At 37.3% G+C, this 20,264-nt stretch overlaps 2 protein-coding genes and 1 long non-coding RNA gene across 3 annotated transcripts in view; 2 read left to right on the forward strand and 1 right to left on the reverse strand.

Annotated features, from left to right (window-relative positions):
- Positions 1-20,264, reverse strand: part of LOC126622359 (disease resistance protein RUN1-like) — a 47,162-nt gene that overhangs the window by 7,593 nt on the left and 19,305 nt on the right. The gene's annotated exons all lie outside the window — the stretch shown is intronic.
- LOC126622389 (uncharacterized) lies at positions 609-2,100 on the forward strand. Its single transcript, XR_007623409.1, has 4 exons — positions 609-793; positions 904-1,093; positions 1,256-1,436; positions 1,700-2,100. It is a non-coding gene; the product is annotated as an uncharacterized LOC126622389 (long non-coding RNA).
- Positions 2,521-4,368, forward strand: LOC126622943 (uncharacterized). The gene is made up of 3 exons (XM_050291612.1): positions 2,521-2,723; positions 3,541-4,310; positions 4,355-4,368. Exons 2-3 carry the CDS (start codon positions 3,545-3,547, stop codon positions 4,366-4,368), a joined length of 780 nt encoding a protein of 259 aa, XP_050147569.1. The 5' UTR covers positions 2,521-2,723; positions 3,541-3,544.

The following is a 20,264-nucleotide window of genomic DNA, read 5'->3' on the forward strand; positions in this document are numbered from 1 at the left end:
TTTGTCCAAAAAAAAAACATAGTTGATACTTACCCTTTCTCTCTAACCAATTTCTTCATCATTTTTTGTCCTTTTGTTTGTCCAACAACCCATTACTTTATTCCTTTTTTTTATTTTTTATTGGTGAACATTACTTTATTCCTTTCACCGTACAAAGCAGACAATACGAACCGAATCCGAACCTGATGACAAACGCGAAGCCGAGAAGGACGAAACATTTTTTTTACTGTAGCTACTCTCCGTCCAAACCGAATTAGGATTCTCTTTCTTCCTTTTTTTCTTTATTTTCCCTTACATTCTTTATTTTATTTTTATTTTTTTATAAAAAATTAATATAAGAGATTAATGTATTGTTCAAAGAGAAGAAGGAATTAGAGAAAGGAAAAAAAGACGGAAGAGAGTCTTAGGTGCAGTCTGACTGAGATTAAGGAGATTAAAAAAAAAAAAAGTTGGGATGAGAAAAGGTTGATAGGGGTTTTGATTTTTGGCAAACATCTTAAAACAGTTTTATTTCAAAGATTCACATGAAAAAAAGCTAAAAAATGGAAGCTGCATTTTGCAGCTTCAAGAAGCCGCTTATTATACAGTACCAAGTTAATGAATTTTTTTAATTTGCCAATATTGCCCCCTGCTTTCTCCTTCTCCTGATTCCTACACTCTGCACTCTCTTTCTCTCTCGCAAAACACTCCGCACGCCCCTCTTCCCTCCTGCCGCTGCACCTCTTCCTCCTCCTCCTTTTCCTTTCTCTCCGTCGGTCTCAGCGCCACACCGCCGTCGCCTTCCAGGTACCAGGTACTCGATTTGCTTTCAATTTTTGTTGTAATTAATTAATTTAATTTTTAGGTTGGGGTTTGGCTGCTCTCTGATGATGAACCCATTTTTTTGGGGTTTTCTGAAACAAGGTTTTGTGTGGCAACCAACGAACGAGCTCGATCTCATTGATTAGGTAAACATAACTGTCAAGCTACTGCCATTTTCACCGATGCTCATATCGAGCAGAAGAAAGTGTCCAATGCCATTTGGCTTTTGATCTCTCTGCTCAGTACGACGCCATTCCCACTCCAGTCAAGTTGATTCTCTGAAATGTCTCAGGTATGATTTTTCACCCAGGCCTTGAAAAGTTTCTTTTCAATTCTTCCAAACTTTGAATAATTTTTTTTCCTGCGTTGTATGTTTCGAAAATGAACTTGTGTGGTTGTTGATTGAAATGGGAATCACAATTTATCTTTGTTTTGGGACTCTCTGCATTTCCAGTTCCGCTTTCCGCATTTGTGGGTACTATGCATAGTTGGCCTCCGAGTTGTTTGATTAAATGCCTCAAAGAAGTATATGGGAAATTGGGAATCATATTGGGGGACTACTGCAACCTGCAAAGGTTCTAATAAAAGGACCTTCAAGTTAGGTCAGGTGACGCACTCAACTGCTTCAGTGATTGGTAATACTTTCTTCTTGTGTGTGCTGCCCATGTTATTCATTTTGGTTTGTATATTGCATTATGTTGAATAAATAAGCAATACATAAGCAACTGGTTGTACTTAAGGACAAGAAAAGCATTTATCAGTTGAGAAGATGATGATGAATTGCTGGACAACAATTCAATTGATGTTAATTTATGATTTCCTTGTAGCTTTTATTTAGCATGAGTTTGACTATGACTGCAAACTATATTTATAATTGAATGGCCTTTGCCTGAAACAGTTAGCAGACTCACTGATGAAGTGAAGACTTGGAAACTGAGACGCATAGAATAAGTGAGACAAATTCAGGAACTCCTCATCCAGCTGAATATGTCAGTGCAAGGAGTCCAGCTGTTTCTGGTAGTAGGAGCTGAAAAGGTTCATAATGCAGTAGGAAGTCTGGAAGTGTTCCGTTGATATGCAGTGTTTTAAATATAGTTATGCCAGAACGGATTGCGCCTTATATGCAATGAAATGTGTTCTGAAAATTGTTGGTGGTGTTGGTGTAAACCATTTTTATTTATTTTTAAACAGATGTTGCACTTTTGAGTAAATAGGGGACAGTCATCGAGCAAATTCCACTTGTATTCTGTATATGCAGATGTAATGAAAATTTTTGTGAAAATCAGTTATCGTTGTAAAGATTTTGTGTTTCGGATTTTGAATAATCTAGTATTGTAATGAAGTAGTTTATCATACTAATTAATATTTAAGATAAAGTTTATAAATATTTTACTTTTACAAATAAAGTATTGTTGTAAACATTCCTAGTTTAAGTATGATTGTGTAAATCCTAGATAAGATTTGATTCTAGTTATCCTTTCCTATTACAACTTGTATTACTTAGAGAAGAAGGAATATCTTCTCTCCCTTTACTACTATAAATAAAGGCACAATGTAGGAGGGATAACAACACACACATTCCCCTACAATTCTACAAACACACATCTCTCTCCTCTCTCTCTCTGCCGCCGGCCCTAGTCCCTCTGTCAGATAAAATAGACCACAACACGTTATCAGCACGCTCTTCACGCTGTGCTTAGAAGAATTTAAAGAGAATTTATTCGTCTACAATCAGGGGAGTATTACGTTTCAATTATTTTTAATTGATTAAATCTTGATTTTATTGAATTCATATATTGTTATTGATTCAATTTATTTTTCTTCTTATGTTGAACGTGATACAAGCTTGAAGATGAAAGCCGAAATTGAAGAAATAATTTTTTCTGCATCAAACCAATTCATCCATATCATCACGCAATCAGGTTCTTTCCAAACAACGGCTTTTAACTCGATATTTTGCAAGCCCTGATAGCATGAACATTCACCATGATGCATGACCCAACTTTACGTTTAACGTATTTTAGATTCTACATAAATTGTGTATGCTTCATCATCAAAATTGCTACAATTATGTGAATTTGATATTTGTCATGAATTGAATCCTACATATGTACATGCATTGAAACTATTATTTGCATATGCATCAACGTAAATATGTGATTCATTAAAATTATACATGCATATAATATAATTGAATACAAAAAAAAAAAAAAAAAAAAAAAAAAAAACGAAATTTTTTTTTTTTAGGGCTGCACACAGCAGCCCATTCCCCTCTTCTCACCCCGTGGGCCTGTAATCCCACCCGAGGGTTCTTGGCCTATATTTTTAGGCCCCGAGATTTTATTATTTAATTTTTTTTTTAAATAATATGGGTTTTTATATTTTCACCCACATTTTAATTTGGTCCCGAAGACCAAAAATAAATTAATTCACTTATCATTATACAATATTTCTGCATATATTCTTTGCATATTTGTTTGCATATATATTTGTGTTTGCCTGCAGGAATATATGAACCTGAAGTTCATAATTACTTTGAAACCCGAAGTTTCTTATACACATGCCTTGTTTGAAAACCCGAAGTTTTCACTTAAATATATCACCCATGAAAACCCGAAGTTTTTCATGCAAAATTAAACCAATACATGTCTATTAGAACCTGTATGTTCTACTCCTATGTGAATGGATTGATTTTTCTCCATTACACTAACCACATCTTGTCCATCTATTTTGTGATAGGAACATGTCGAACTTGAACAAACTCGACTTCACCGCTTTGGAGGTTTCTGGAAGGAACTACCTCAAGTGGGTTCAAGATGTGAAGCTCCACCTCACTGCAAAGAACTTACGTCCTGCTATTGAAGAAGCAACAGATAAACCTGTTGGCGAGGCTGAAAAAGCCACTGCTATGATCTTCATCCGAAGACATATCCATGACGCTCTACAAACTGAGTACCTTGCTGAGGAGGATCCACGTGCATTATGGGTCGCTTTGGCTGATCGTTTCGATCACCAAAAGGACATATTCTTGCCTGAAGCAAGACACGACTGGCAACACTTGCGCTTCCAAGACTTTAAGTCTGTGAATGAATATAATTCTGAAGTTTGTCGAATCCGATCACTTCTCAAGTTTTGCAATGAAACTTTGACTGAAGAGGATCTCCTGGAGAAGACCTACTCGACCTTCTCTGCTTCTAATATTGTCCTGCAGCAACAATATAGAGCTCAGAAGTTCACTAAGTTCTCGGATTTGATCTCTGTTTTACTTCTTGCTGAAAAGCAGAACCAGCTGTTGATGAAGAATCATCAAGCTCGACCTACTGGGGCTACTACTGTGCCTGAAGCACATTATAGCACTAATCAGCACCCAAAACGCCAAAAGAGGCGTGGTAAGGGCGGCCAGAAGCCATCCCACCAAGGTCAACAGAGCCAAGGCCCATCCAAGGGAGGAAACAAAGCCCAGAAGCGCCCAAACCTCGCTCCCAAGGCCCCGAACTTCAAGAATAAGGGCAAAGCACCTGCCACAATGAATGACAATATGTGCTATCTGAAGGAATTATTTTGTAAAACATGTTCATTTGAGCAACATCATATAGCATGCAATTAACAATTAAAGGCGGAATCATGCTTACATGCACTCAAAAACAAAACATTTACCCATGAAATTCAAAGCCTAGTAGATTGGTGAACCAATAATCAACTCAAAAATAAGTGAGTTGAAATTAATACCTTTGTAGATTCCTCTTTGCATAAGCAAAGGCTAATCACCCAAAGAGATAGGGGCCTTCATTCCTTGCTTCTTAGATCCATGGATTTGTATGGAAGAATAGGTTCTCCAAGTTCCCAAAATTGAGAACCTCTAAGTCTCTACACCAAGGAGAGATTGGATGATGAATGAGTGACCTTGGAGTAGTAGGATTGCTAGATGTACCCTCCAAGGTGTTGGCCTCTTTAGAGAGAAATGGAGAGACAATTCTCACCCATTTTTCCCTAAAATAAACCCATTTTTCACTTAATGAATATTTAGTTATAAAGTCATTTATATAGTCACTTCTTTAAGTGACCTAAATAACCAAACAACCCTAATTCATCACACTATGGTCGGCCATTTAGGGGATTTTGGGCTTTTGGGCTTTAATGAATCTTCATTCATTAAATTGTCATACAACTTAAGTTAATGGGCTTGACGTTCGAAGCCCATTGGGCCTTAAGGTCCAAAACTATCCCGAAGTCTTTAACGAACTTATTCGTTTGATTAATTAACATATTAATTAATCCTTGCCATAAATAAATGATTAAACCATTTAATCATTCTTACTCATTTCCGTTTAATCTCCAATCTCCACCTTTCACGGTGTGCGATCCATTAGGTTCCTTTTAGCGAGGTAGTGGGCGATTAAAACCATTTTACATCGATTGTGAATTGAAACTATTTTCAATTCTCCCTTTAGTGATTACACACGTTTAGGGCTTCCACAAACCATGAGTGACACCTAGCCGTATGTCATGGTTACCCAAGCTAATCAGAAGAGGTGGAGAACCTATTCAGTCTGGGATTACAAATGCAATACGGTCCTTCTCTAATCTAATACTCTTGACCACATTGTTTGGTTTGATAGTTTATTTTCTCATGTCTACTATCCAATGTGTGTCTTGTGCTTATATGATTACCTTGAATGTGATTAGGAACGCATTCCCAAATCTCATTCATACTCTGGCCAGAGATTTAAATCATATCAGAGAGTATTCTCCTTCAAACGGTTTGAAGGTTAGAGATCCCTTGTTGCGCATTCACTTGTCTCCATAGCTAAGCGGCTTGACCCCAACGATGCCGTGGACACCCTCCTGGTGGGATGACTTTGACATAATCAAAGATCAAGGTCTTAACCACAAGACAACTATGATGCCTCAGGTCAAAGGACTACTTTGCATTATCCCAACCATGAGTTCTCATGTGACATGGAATATGAGAACTCTTCGTTGATCGCGTTCAGTGAACTCATTCTCTATTGAGCACCTACCGTACTTGTCTTGATGTCACACACACCAATGACTAGAGACTAATCACTCTCCCTGAGAGAAGACATAGTACGTACCGATCTTGACGGACTGTCAATGCCCAATTGGCAATCCTATGATCAGGAACGTTTAGGATGTGTCTACGAAAGAATGGTCTCAAGAATCTAACTTCATTAGATTACATTCTCCCAATCACATATTCCTTGGACTTTATTGTTTAAGCATATAACATTTATATGAGACGGCTCAAACAATAATGTATGCCCTTTATATGTTAAACTGGATTAGTTTAACATGTGAAATGTCCGTAAAGTATCATCACATGATTGGCTTTAGGGCACATTTCCAACAATCTCCCACTTGCACTAGAGCCAATCAGCTTGATCATCAATGATGATATCTCTTCTGTAGTCATTTCATAAATGGCTGAATAGTAGGCCTAGACAGTGGATATCTATATGTGTTATCCATAGAAGCAACCTTGAGAATACCGACGTCACCATTATACATGATTCTCAATCATGTGGTTCAGTCTCTCATTTGTGTTCGGATCTTGATGAGACCTTGATTCCCAGGCTTGAGCTATCGCCCCATTAGTGTCATACACTTTCTGGTTGGAACCGAATAGAGAGTTCATAAATGAACTTTCCCATCCAAACAACATTGTTGTAAACTTCTATATGGCAATATATCTTGCATTCATAATGGAACACACTAAAGTCATTACTTTAATGTTTCCATCCAAATATCTCTTTAGTCATAATAAAGAGATATTCGTTTATCTCTTCATTCATAATGAAGAAACATCCAATGATGGATTAGATTCATAATCTAATACATTTACGCTTCCATTACGTTACTTTGATTCTTCCTCGATCTTTGAGGAATTTATCCTTTAGTATTTCTTAAATACTTAAGGACTCACTTGACAGTTGCCATGGTTCTGATCCTGGGCTTGCACTGATATCATCTTATACCGTTCTAGGTACAACTCATATCAATGTTTTTCATACAATATGAAATACATAAATCACCTTTGTGCATATGCATAAAGGATTCTATTTACGCATTATTTCTTTGGGAGTCAAAGGGGTACATTCCCTTTGAGAAGGGCAACTTGCTAGTCTCACTAGAATCGTCCTTTCTTATTGAAGTTTATCATCATATGAGAAACTTCCTAGCATCCATTGTCTATTATTAGGCATTGATATAATCCAATTATATCATGAAATATATCATTATAGATTTCCATCCCATGTATATAGACTATATCTCCCATATACATTCTATCGTTTATAGAATGCTTAAAGTCATAACTTTAACGAAGAAGTATTCTTTTCATTTCCAAAATTAATATATCATATATATTTAAATTTTAGGAACATGATTAACTCCCACTAATCTTTTGTAAAACTAGTAAACAAAAGATTCATTTATATCTTTATGAGAAATCAAACGATTTGAACCTTTTCTCATAAAATGCAAATAGCTCCCACTAACTTGCTAAGATCCATGATGGATGGATCTCTACAACTTACATGTCTTGTGATTTATAGTTTTAGACATATATTATCAAGACTATCTTAATAATGGTTTCGGAAACCCATATTATGTCCAAACATTGAATCACCATTTAGTTGTAGTTAGCAATCTTCGAATTAATTGAAACCAAGACTATCTCAAAGATGGTTTCTTCAAAGTCAACCATTCTCTTTGATTGTAGTCACCTTAAGCTACCAATTAGCTATGAAGGTTTCATTATTTCGAGTCAAATGGTACTTTACCATTTCCTTGAGTATATATCGTATATGCACTCAATGTAGTTATAAGGATTTTCATTCTTATTTCTTTCGAATTAAGAGGTGCAACTCTATGACATAGTCATAAAGTTCAAAACCATTCAACTGAGACGGTTTATAAATCCTTATCGACTACCTTGGAGCTTGTGGTATAGGAACTAGGTTGTTATATTTGTTGATTACTTTCTTGTCTCTCAAAGAACCCATTCTTTGAGTTCTATCTCTCGTTCATTTGCTTTTAGGCAAATCACATTGTAGAATTACAATGAACTACCCAACAAAACAACATTTGTTAGTTGGTTTATAGAAGCGATATCCAAAAGTTATTTTAAGGATATCCTACAAGATTATTATCAAACAAATATTGCTTGTTAGCACACAATCCCAAATCTTTAACATGCTTAAGATTTGTCTTTCTTTCCAACTACATCTTATGGAGTCATGAAAATATTGGAAGATCTTCTCATTGACAATCATATTGTTTTAGAAGTATATATCCTATATATGGGTAATAGATAACATCTAACGAACTAAATCTTATTCAAGTTCGTTCTTCTCCTAATGGAGAAATACATTATCTTATGATACTATTTCCTTGATATCTTTCAAGGAAACTTATCTAAAGTGTTACCTTTCCTTGGATCAAATCTAAGGAGGTAAATACTTTAGATGTCTTACTCATCAACTTACATTTCTTGAATTCTTTGAAACATTTTTCAAAGTATTCGGACTTGTGTTTATTCAAAATAAACTATAGTCCAACCGAGAGTGATCTTCGGTGAATGTTATCCAACATGAGTAGTATTATGTTTGTGGACAAGTGCCACTAACATTTAAGTGAATTAACCTCAACAACTTTGTGATTCTTTCTTCTTTCCAAAAGAATAAAGATTCGAACATTTCGCCTCTATACAATTTTAACAAGAAGGTATTGGATCCGGATCTAACGATCCAAAGCGTCCATTTATGACCAACTCGTAATTTATGTTTTAGAGGTATCACAACTTTAGTTGGGATTAGTCACTACCCTGCAACCTTTTGGGTTTTAAGCATCATTATTTTCTAAACAGTTAACACCACCATATTATCTCTACTATAAAGATAATTAATTAGATTACCATAATCTAATCATTGATTAATAAAGAACATTGTTTTGTCAAACAAAACATTTATCCATTTCACATAGTGACGGAATTTAGTTCCTTAAAATTGGAATATAAAGACAATCTATGTTTTTCCAATTTCTTTGGTAGTTCATATGAGGAAGTAAGTACCATCTGCTTTCGCAGAGATCTACATTTGATTCACGCTTCGAATGTGAAGTACTTTCTCTTCTCTCATTAATCTTCTACTTCTTATTAGCCACACTTTTACAACGATTGTAAAACATAGTCACTAATACGGAATCAAGCATTCAAGTAGAAGAACCAACTGTTTTGAACTTTTCAAGAACAATTTACAACACCTTCGAAAAGTGTGTTCTTGACACTTGCAAGACATTTCTTGCAAATACCCCTTCCAATGTCCATCCTTTCATAAAGAAAGTTTGTTCCCTTGGAGTTATTTATCTTCTTTATTTGACTTTCACCTTTGACTACATTAGTCATGGTCCCTAAACTCTCACTATCTCTCTTGAAACCTTTTTCAATTGTGTTATACACATCAAACAATTTTGGAGAGCATGTGGTTTATTGTTCACTATATAGTTTACAATAAACTTAGTGAACGATTAGGATAGGGAAACAAAGGTGAAGTCCTTGCCTAGTTTCCGTCTCGTTAAGTGGTTTATCACTTCAACACTTAATGATTCAAAATCATCATAAGTCCATGTTAATGGACTATTTTTGTCAACCAACCATTATGTTCTAAACATAATTACAAACCTTCAAGAGTTGTACAAGGCAACTCTCATTTCTTCATACAACAATTTGTAAGTGAAGAAACATGGCACATAAAGTGTTCATGCCTTTGTGCTTTCTTCTCAAGTTCTTTGTTCATTTAACAAAGAAACAAGCACTAAGTGTTTGCATTGACTAAGAGTTGTTCAAAGCAACTCCTATTTCTTCATACAACAAATTGTAATTGAAGAATTATGACATTAAAAGTGTTGTCCTCTTTATGATAGACCTTTTCTAACATATTCTTCTAATGATACATTATCAATAGTAAGATTGTGAGGATGAGACTACTTTGGTACTTTTACAAGCCATTAAAGACAATCTATGGTTTTGTAGTACCAAGTCCGTAAACTAAACGTTCGGTTTTGTCAAGTGTTGGATAGCGTTTGCAAATATATTGGTAATCAAATACATAACGAATATAAATTGATTGATTTTAAGCCATTTGATTTGGGTCTTTAAATCAAATAGCACCACCCACTATTTTTGGCAAATTCCATATCCCTCATAGGAATTCGAGAGTTTTGGATGAAACTCCTAGTAGGTTATGGGAGGCTCACTATTACCAAGCCCACCTCACGATGATACGATATATGGCTAGCAACAATAATAATGAGAGAGTACGCTTACTCATTTGCAACTCATGCAAGTACCCATCTTATTTGGCCTCTAGAGAATGTAACCTCACAATGATATGATATTGGTTCCATTGCACTTAGTTAAGTTCTTCCCACCATGCTTAGTGTGTGAAGGGGTTCAAGAATAGCCTCACGATGATACGATATATAGCTATCCTCGTTGCCTACACTCACCTCATCATATGTATATGGATTCCTCCTGAGTATAAGCATGCACTGTGTACTCCCCCATGATAGGGTGAAGCCGGTGTACAAGTCATAAACGATTGGATCCCACCACGGTGGAAGGCCACGAAGAGATATTCTAAACATCTCTCGCTTATCAACTTAATATTGGTTTGGTTGAGGGTTTTAGGTCTCATCACATATAAACATACATTTTAATCTCTATTAAAACTATTTTGGTCCTATTACAACTATTGTTCCATCTCATTGTTTTAGTTGTACATAATACTCCCACTATGCTTTTAAAACGGTTTTTAAAGCAAGAGTATATGATACTACTAACATAAACTTTGCATTCATTTGATGGACTACATAGTTGTCTTAGGGCCTAAGGATGATTATGAACCTTTGTTTAGATTCAACACGAGCCTTGTGTTGAACCTCGGTCTAGGAATGAAGATTGATTTTAGTTACGCGTTTAATCACATTAAGGCGTGTTGTCTTATGGGCGTTGGACCCAACTACTTCATTTTCATGCATATCGTATAAAGCAAGAAAGAAGTACTTCAAAGTAAAGGTGAGCTTATGCTCATTACAACATTTGCATATAACAAATTACTTTAAAGTAAAGAAGAGCTTAAGCCCTTTTACAACATTTGATCAAATCAAATTACAACCAAAATCTAATCTACACATTCCCATGGTTCAAACAAATTTGAAACGCCTTTCACATAGCTCAATTATATTAGGCTTAGGTTCATAATCACCCTTTAATTAATTAACACTTTTACTAATTAATGAATGCAACATTTTCATTTGGTTTTTGTATCCATAAAATTGATTTAAATGGAGCTAAACAAAATGAAAATCCAATTCTCATTTAAAGAGACAAAACAATTTTGTTCTCATCCTATTTGGGCCATCATGCAATTAACCTCAACTTTTGGGCCATATTGCAATAACAAAAACTTTTGGGGTCACTTTGTATAATACACAAAAGTCACAACTTCATGTAAATACAACTAGAACCCAAACTTTTAATAATGCAAAAACATCATTAAAGGATCAAAACAATTTGTCCTTTAGCGTTTTTGGACCTAAACGTAAAAACGTAAACTTTTGGGCCAAAGTGCAAATACACAAAAGTATCAAAACTTTATGTAATTGCATAAAAGCCCCAAAAGTACTCCCTTTGAGGGAGTGGCCTGTTTTAGGGAAAGATAAGGTGGGAGTGTGTGTTGATTTGTGAGTTTTGTCAAAAACAATCATGCAAGTATATGTAAGATAAGTTTTTGAAATAATTCAATCACAATTATTTCAATCATCATTTATACAAATATCTAACACTTTAAATACATAATAAATCATTTAAAAACATATCACATATACTTTATGAAATAATTCAAAACTTTGAATCAATACACCAAACCTTTTTGTTCTTGGCAAGAACATCAAGAACAATGAAGAACATTCATGAAAAACCCAAATTTTCCATGAACTTTTTCCACCCAAAAACATTCCAAAACCATTCTTACTTAAGGGAAATAACATCTAACCAAACTAGGGTACTTAGGGGTTCCAAAGAACACATTAAAACACTTTTAACAAGTCAAACAAGAACCCAAAAATTCACCCTTTGATTTTGGCCGAATTTTCCCAAAAGCATGGCACCAAATTTTAGCTCCAATATTCATGCTCATATGAACGACATCTACAACATTTGAGATAGCAAATTTTCCAACAAAATTTACTTTCAAAGAAGCAAGAATAAAGCTTGTAACAATTACAACTTTTAGATCATTAACTTATGAACTACAAAACACAAAAGGATTCACCAACTACTAGACCTAGGCTCTGATACCACTTGAAGGAATTATTTTGTAAAACATGTTCATTTGAGCAACATCATATAGCATGCAATTAACAATTAAAGGCGGAATCATGCTTACATGCACTCAAAAACAAAACATTTACCCATGAAATTCAAAGCCTAGTAGATTGGTGAACCAATAATCAACTCAAAAATAAGTGAGTTGAAATTAATACCTTTGTAGATTCCTCTTTGCATAAGCAAAGGCTAATCACCCAAAGAGATAGGGGCCTTCATTCCTTGCTTCTTAGATCCATGGATTTGTATGGAAGAATAGGTTCTCCAAGTTCCCAAAATTGAGAACCTCTAAGTCTCTACACCAAGGAGAGATTGGATGATGAATGAGTGACCTTGGAGTAGTAGGATTGCTAGATGTACCCTCCAAGGTGTTGGCCTCTTTAGAGAGAAATGGAGAGACAATTCTCACCCATTTTTCCCTAAAATAAACCCATTTTTCACTTAATGAATATTTAGTTATAAAGTCATTTATATAGTCACTTCTTTAAGTGACCTAAATAACCAAACAACCCTAATTCATCACACTATGGTCGGCCATTTAGGGGATTTTGGGCTTTTGGGCTTTAATGAATCTTCATTCATTAAATTGTCATACAACTTAAGTTAATGGGCTTGACGTTCGAAGCCCATTGGGCCTTAAGGTCCAAAACTATCCCGAAGTCTTTAACGAACTTATTCGTTTGATTAATTAACATATTAATTAATCCTTGCCATAAATAAATGATTAAACCATTTAATCATTCTTACTCATTTCCGTTTAATCTCCAATCTCCACCTTTCACGGTGTGCGATCCATTAGGTTCCTTTTAGCGAGGTAGTGGGCGATTAAAACCATTTTACATCGATTGTGAATTGAAACTATTTTCAATTCTCCCTTTAGTGATTACACACGTTTAGGGCTTCCACAAACCATGAGTGACACCTAGCCGTATGTCATGGTTACCCAAGCTAATCAGAAGAGGTGGAGAACCTATTCAGTCTGGGATTACAAATGCAATACGGTCCTTCTCTAATCTAATACTCTTGACCACATTGTTTGGTTTGATAGTTTATTTTCTCATGTCTACTATCCAATGTGTGTCTTGTGCTTATATGATTACCTTGAATGTGATTAGGAACGCATTCCCAAATCTCATTCATACTCTGGCCAGAGATTCAAATCATATCAGAGAGTATTCTCCTTCAAACGGTTTGAAGGTTAGAGATCCCTTGTTGCGCATTCACTTGTCTCCATAGCTAAGCGGCTTGACCCCAACGATGCCGTGGACACCCTCCTGGTGGGATGACTTTGACATAATCAAAGATCAAGGTCTTAACCACAAGACAACTATGATGCCTCAGGTCAAAGGACTACTTTGCATTATCCCAACCATGAGTTCTCATGTGACATGGAATATGAGAACTCTTCGTTGATCGCGTTCAGTGAACTCATTCTCTATTGAGCACCTACCGTACTTGTCTTGATGTCACACACACCAATGACTAGAGACTAATCACTCTCCCTGAGAGAAGACATAGTACGTACCGATCTTGACGGACTGTCAATGCCCAATTGGCAATCCTATGATCAGGAACGTTTAGGATGTGTCTACGAAAGAATGGTCTCAAGAATCTAACTTCATTAGATTACATTCTCCCAATCACATATTCCTTGGACTTTATTGTTTAAGCATATAACATTTATATGAGACGGCTCAAACAATAATGTATGCCCTTTATATGTTAAACTGGATTAGTTTAACATGTGAAATGTCCGTAAAGTATCATCACATGATTGGCTTTAGGGCACATTTCCAACACTATCGTTGTGGTTCCAAGGACCATTGGTCCCGTATTTGCCGTGCTCCCAAGAAGGTTGTGGATGCATATCATTCTCGTCGTACGAAGTTTGAATCAAACTTCCTGCAAGTGGACGAACCGGAGACTACAAAGATGGAGGTTTCTGATTTTCAGGAGGATACCACTCCTATGGAAGATTAGAATCTTAGACATAGACTTATTTTTCAGTTAAAATAAGACAATTGGGGCCGAATTCCACCTTGTGGCCGAACCCCACCTTGTTTTTTGGTTGATTTTGAACAATTTTCCTTTATGTTTTGGATTATTAGTTGGCGATTTATTTTGGATATTAAGTTTTTAATCCTTGAATAAATGAAATTATTTTGAATTGATACTTGTTTTTATAAACTTTTATGCATGTGACCGATTCAAATTAATTTTTCATTCTAGGTATGACTAGTGGGAAAGTTAGTTGTCTGGCAGATAGTGCAACCACGCATACTGTTTTGCGTGAACGCATCTATTTCACTAACTTCGTACCTAAGAATGCACCTCTGACAACCCTCTCAGGCCCATCCAACCTGATCGAAGGATACGGTAAGGCACGTATAATGTTGTCCAATGGTACAATCTTGACCATTGCTGAGGCACTCTATTCTCCACGTTCCGGAAGAACGTTACTAAGTTTCAAGGACATTAGAGATAACAATTACCACGCTGAAACCCACGTAGAAAACGGAGTTGAATTTCTGTGCGTAACTTCCTACGAATATGGCCAGAAGCGTATTCTAGAGAAGATGGAGCGTAACCCGAGTGGTCTGTATACTACGACCATACGCCCCATAGAATGCCACTATGTGGTCGGCCCTACCACAGGGACCGCGCACGAAATTACACTTTGGCATGATCGTTTGGGACATCCTGGACGAATAGCGATGCGCCGTATCCTCAAAACTTCACACGGGCATCCACTAACCCGAAGCTTAGGTTCGATCCATGAAATTGCATGCCAAACATGTTCTATGGGAAAGCTTATTACTAAGCCTTCTTATGACAAGATTCGTTCGAATCCTCCCATTTTTCTACAACGGATTCAGGGGGACATTTGTGGACCGATTCAACCTCCCTGCGGACCATTTAGATATTTTATGGTTTTGGTTGACGCTTCTACACGTTGGTCACACGTGTGCTTGTTGTCCACAAGGAACGCTGCATTCTCCAAACTGTTGGCTCAGGTTATCAAGCTCAGGGCTCACCACCCTGATTATCCGATCAAATCTATTCGATTGGATAATGCTGGAGAATTCACATCTAAAACTTTTGATGACTATTGCATGTCGGTTGGGGTTGAAGTTGAACATCCTGTACCCCATGTTCACACCCAGAACGGCCTGGCAGAGGCTTTCATTAAGCGTTTACAAATGATTGCTCGATCGTTGGTCATACGTACCAAGCTCCCGATCGCTGCTTGGGGCCATGCAATATTGCACGCAGCAAAGTTGGTCCGCCTGAGGCCTGTTGCGACACAACCATTTAGTGCCCTTCAGTTGGTCACCGGATGCGAACCCGACATATCGCATCTGCGCGTTTTTTGTTATGCGGTCTATGTGCCGATCTCGCCGCCCTTACGTACAAAAATGGGGCCTCAGCGAAGGATGGGAATCTATGTCGGATATGATTCTCCTTCGATTATTCGTTACTTAGAACCTTTGACAGGCGATCTGTTTACCGCTCGTTTCGCGGATTGTCACTTCTATGAGACAGTCTTCCCGTCGTTAGGGGGAGATAAGAACATCAACGTTCCTAATGAATGACGCGAATTATCGTGGACGACTCCCACTTTGTCTCATTTAGATCCCCGCACCGCTCAGTCTGAAGCTGAAGTGCAGCGCATATTAGATCTCCTGAGCATAGCTCAGAGCATGCCAGATGCTTTCACCGATCTAGCGCGCGTGACAAGATCACATATTCCAGCTGCGAATACGCCTGCAAAGATGGATGTACCAAATGTACGACGGACTACCCTCCTGGAAGCCCGGGACGCCAATTCTGGCGATCCACGTACATTAGCGGCTAGCCAATCATCTGCCCCTACACAAAAGCGTGGCAGACCCCTTGGTTCAAAGGATTCACACCCCCGGAAGAGGAAAACCACGACACAAGGTCCTAAAGAGCCTACCGTGAATCCGACTATCGCTTACTCATTTTACCCAACTCATGAGGAAATTCTAGATTATGGAAGCGTCCTTGAAGAGACGAATCCTCCTCCCGAGAATCATGAGATTTCGGTCTATTATGCTAGCTTAGATGATGTGTGGCGTAGAAATGAGATGATTGTCGACGATGCATTAGCATTTGCAGTAGCTACTGAGATCATGTTGAGCGATGACATTGAACCGCGTTCCGTTGATGAATGTCGACGTAGAGCTGATTGGTCAAACTGGAAACAAGCAATCCAAGTCGAACTTGATTCACTTGCGAAACGTAAGGTGTTTGGACCTGTAGTTCCTACTCCTCCACATGTGAAGCCCGTTGGCTACAAGTGGGTTTTCGTTCGGAAGCGTAATGAGAAGAACGAAATTGTGCGTTACAAAGCTCGTCTTGTAGCACAAGGTTTCTCACAACGCCCCGGGATTGACTATGACGAAACTTACTCACCCGTTATGGATGTGATTACTTTTCGATACCTTATCAGTTTGGTAGTTTCCAAAAAACTGGATATGCAGCTGATGGACGTAGTAACCGCGTATCTCTATGGGGATCTTGATACGAAAATTTATATGAAAGTTCCCGAAGGACTTACATTGACTGGTTCAAATATTTCCAAACCCCGGAACACGCTCTCAATTCGGCTGAGGCGTTCACTATACGGTTTGAAACAATCCGGAAGAATGTGGTATAACCGTTTAAGTGAGTATTTGACTAGTCAGGGATATGTGAATAACGAACTATGCCCTTGTGTGTTCATTAAGAAGTCACATTCCGGATTTGCGATTGTTGCAGTAATATGTCGATGACATGAATCTCATCGGAACTCCTGAAGAGCTCGCGAGAACTGTTTCGCACCTGAAGTCGGAATTTGAGATGAAAGATCTAGGTAAGACTCGATACTGTCTCGGTCTCGAGATAGAGCATTGTTCGGATGGAATCTTAGTACATCAATCGAACTACACCTAGAAGGTGTTACGCCGTTTTAATGAGGATAAAGCGAAGCCTTCGAGTACTCCTATGGTCGTTCGTACGCTAGATGCAAAGCGAGATCCCTTCCGTCCGAAGGAGGATGATGAAGAGATTTTGGAGCCTGAAGTTCCTTATCTAAGTGCGATAGGCGCTTTATTGTACTTAGCTCAATGCACTAGACCCGACATCTCCTTCGCTGTTAATCTTTTGGCAAGATACAGCAATGCACCAACACGCAGACATTGGACTGGCGTGAAAGACATCTTCCGTTACCTTAAGGGTACTACGGATTTGGGCTTATTCTATCCCTATGCTCATCGGGTTGATTCTCGCCTTGTTGGTTATGCCGACGCTGGATACTTATCTGATCCGCACAAGGCGCGTTCTCAAACGGGTTATGTCTTTACCGTTGGAGGCACCGCAATATCTTGGAGGTCAACTAAACAGACCTTAGTTGCCACTTCGTCTAACCATGCTGAAATTCTCGCCTTACATGAAGCAACTCGGGAATGCTTTTGATTGAGAGCAGTAGTGGGCCATATTCGAAGCTCCTGTGATCTTCATCCCGCCGTTAATGCCCCGACGACGATTTTTGAAGACAACGCAGCTTGCATCGAACAGCTCAAGAAGGGTTACATCAAAGGAGACAACACCACACATATTGCGCCGAAGTTCTTCTTTACACATCAACAACAAGAGCATCAGAAGATTGAAGTCACGCAAATCCGATCACAAGATAATCTGGCCGACCTCTTCACCAAATCACTACCGAAGGCGACGTTTCAGAAGCTTGTTCATGGAATTGGTATGCATAAACTTTCTGAGTTGTAACTTTGCTATTTCTCTTTGGAATTATGTCAAACTCAGGGGGAGTATCTTCTAGATACTTGCTTGATCTTAATGTACTCTTTTTCCCTACGATTAGGAGCATTTTTCCCACTGGGTTTTTGCTACCTAACTAGGTTTTAACGAGGCACCCACCTTGGGCTGGTCATATCCCTGATGACGTCCTGTAGACGTTTCTTTTGACTTTGCATTTCTCACGCATTTTTCCTTAAACTATGGATTTTGTCCCTACTTGGGTTTTTGCCATAGCCTTAGGGTTTTTTTAGTGAGACTTACTACTTATGCAAGTTCCTACCTTATTGAGAATAAGCGTTGTTCCTTGGAATCAGTGCCAACGAGTCGACTTCCTCAACTTCTGCATGATGCTGAATCTACCTTGAGTATTTACCCACTCAAGGGGGAGTGTTGTAAACATTCCTAGTTTAAGTATGATTGTCTAAATCCTAGATAAGATTTGATTCTAGTTATCATTTCCTATTACAACTTGTATTACTTGGAGAAGAAGGAATATCTTCTCTCCCTTTACTACTATAAATAAAGGCATAATGTAGGAGGGATAACAACACACACATTCCCCTACAATTCTACAAACACACATCTCTCTCCTCTCTCTCTCTGCCGCCGGCCCTAGTCCCTCTGTCAGATAAAATAGACCACAACAAGTATATTTAGTAATTCACCTTTATTGGTTAAGAAAATTAAATTAATGGCACATCTAGTAATATACCTTTTTTTGTCATTTTACACCGTCACAGCTGTTTTACATAAAAGTTTACCAAATACTATCATACTGTTTTTTTTTTCCAAAAGAACTTTTACAAAAAAAGTTTATCAAACACTATGCTGCTTTATTTCACAACTGTTTTTTTTTTCACAGCACAGCAGAAGCAGTTTTTTTTCAAAGCACAGCAATACCAAACCAGCCCTTAGTTGGGTTTGTTTGCTTTTTTTTTTCCCTGGCTTTTCATTTCTCTTCTTGCTCTCGCTTTCTTCTTTGTCCTTCTGTGTCGTTCTCAGAAGTAATTTCGTTTTGCTCTTCATTTTTTTTTTCCGCTGCTTCCAAATTTTTGTTCAATTATTGTGGTATTTTTGTGTGTTGTTGTCAGGTTTTTCATCAGTGAAAAAAAAAAGGCAGCACTTTAGGTTTCTTTCATTGTGATATTAGTTGTTTGGAGTAACTTGTTTTTAAACTAATTTGCGGTTTTGCCTTGGTTTGGGGTTCTGATTGGTGCTAAGAGGGTTAGTGACAGAGTTTATATGTTTTTTTGCCCATTTTTATCCTGTTTAGGACTTTTTGGTGCTAGGATTTTTGAGCTTTGTTATTTACCCTTTTGTTTTTTTTAGTTGCTTGATTTGTTTTGCTGGTTGCATTTGCAAAGAGAGAACAACATCTTAGATAGTTTCTGTGCTTATGAAACATTTGAGGGTAAGATTCACATGGTTATTTAAATCTATGGGTTTTGTTTCTTCAATTTTAAAATGGAGAAAGCTTAACATGAAAGAGAGAAACTTATTTACATTTTAACGGTTAAGAATAATTATCTGGAGCTTTCATTTTTATTTGGTTTAATTTCAATTCATGTACATATTCCCTATAATTTATTTTCCGTTTTGTATGAGTGTCTACGTATTATAAATAAAAGAACTGTACGGAGTTGTTTCTCTGAAGTTTTACTTCGTGTGACATTTTACCTAGAAAATGAATATTATTTTAAGAAAGGATTGTATAACAAGTAACAACCCATAAAATGTGGCATTATGTGTGAGTGGGCTCCTATACCTCAATGGCTATGTGACATGATTTCCGCGCGTTTCTTTTTCATTGTGCGTGCTTTTCTTTATTTGTTTATTGAGTTTTCTTTGATTCATTTGATCTACCTAGAAGTATCTAGCCAATTTCCCTCTTAAACTATCACAAACCTAAGCCCCCACTGCTGCCCCGTTTACCACATTTCACATAATTTTCCATTGAAAATATCTCCATTCCGGTCATTGTATGTTTATTAATTCTTCATTCATCAATGTTATTTGTTACTTTTCAAGATATACGTTTGTTGTCTTTCCCTTCTCAATGTTATTTGTTACTTGTCAAGAGAAATGTGGGTAAACAACTAAACATGCTGGTAGAAATGAACTGCTTTTTGTTTTTTCAAAAAAACAAGCTGGTTGCAAAGTCACGAAGTTTCATCCTTCCGCAAGCTAGGAAGACCTACAAAGGCATTTCAACCTCTCTAGCCACCATTATGTGATT

The sequence above is a fragment of the Malus sylvestris genome, chromosome 5 (genome assembly GCF_916048215.2).
Source record: "Malus sylvestris chromosome 5, drMalSylv7.2, whole genome shotgun sequence".
NCBI lineage: Eukaryota > Viridiplantae > Streptophyta > Magnoliopsida > Rosales > Rosaceae > Malus > Malus sylvestris.

Coding starts and splice junctions, on each gene's coding strand:
- LOC126622943 (XM_050291612.1), top strand. CDS start 3,545: ATGTCGAACTTGAACAAACTCGACTTCACCGCTTTGGAGGTTTCTGGA.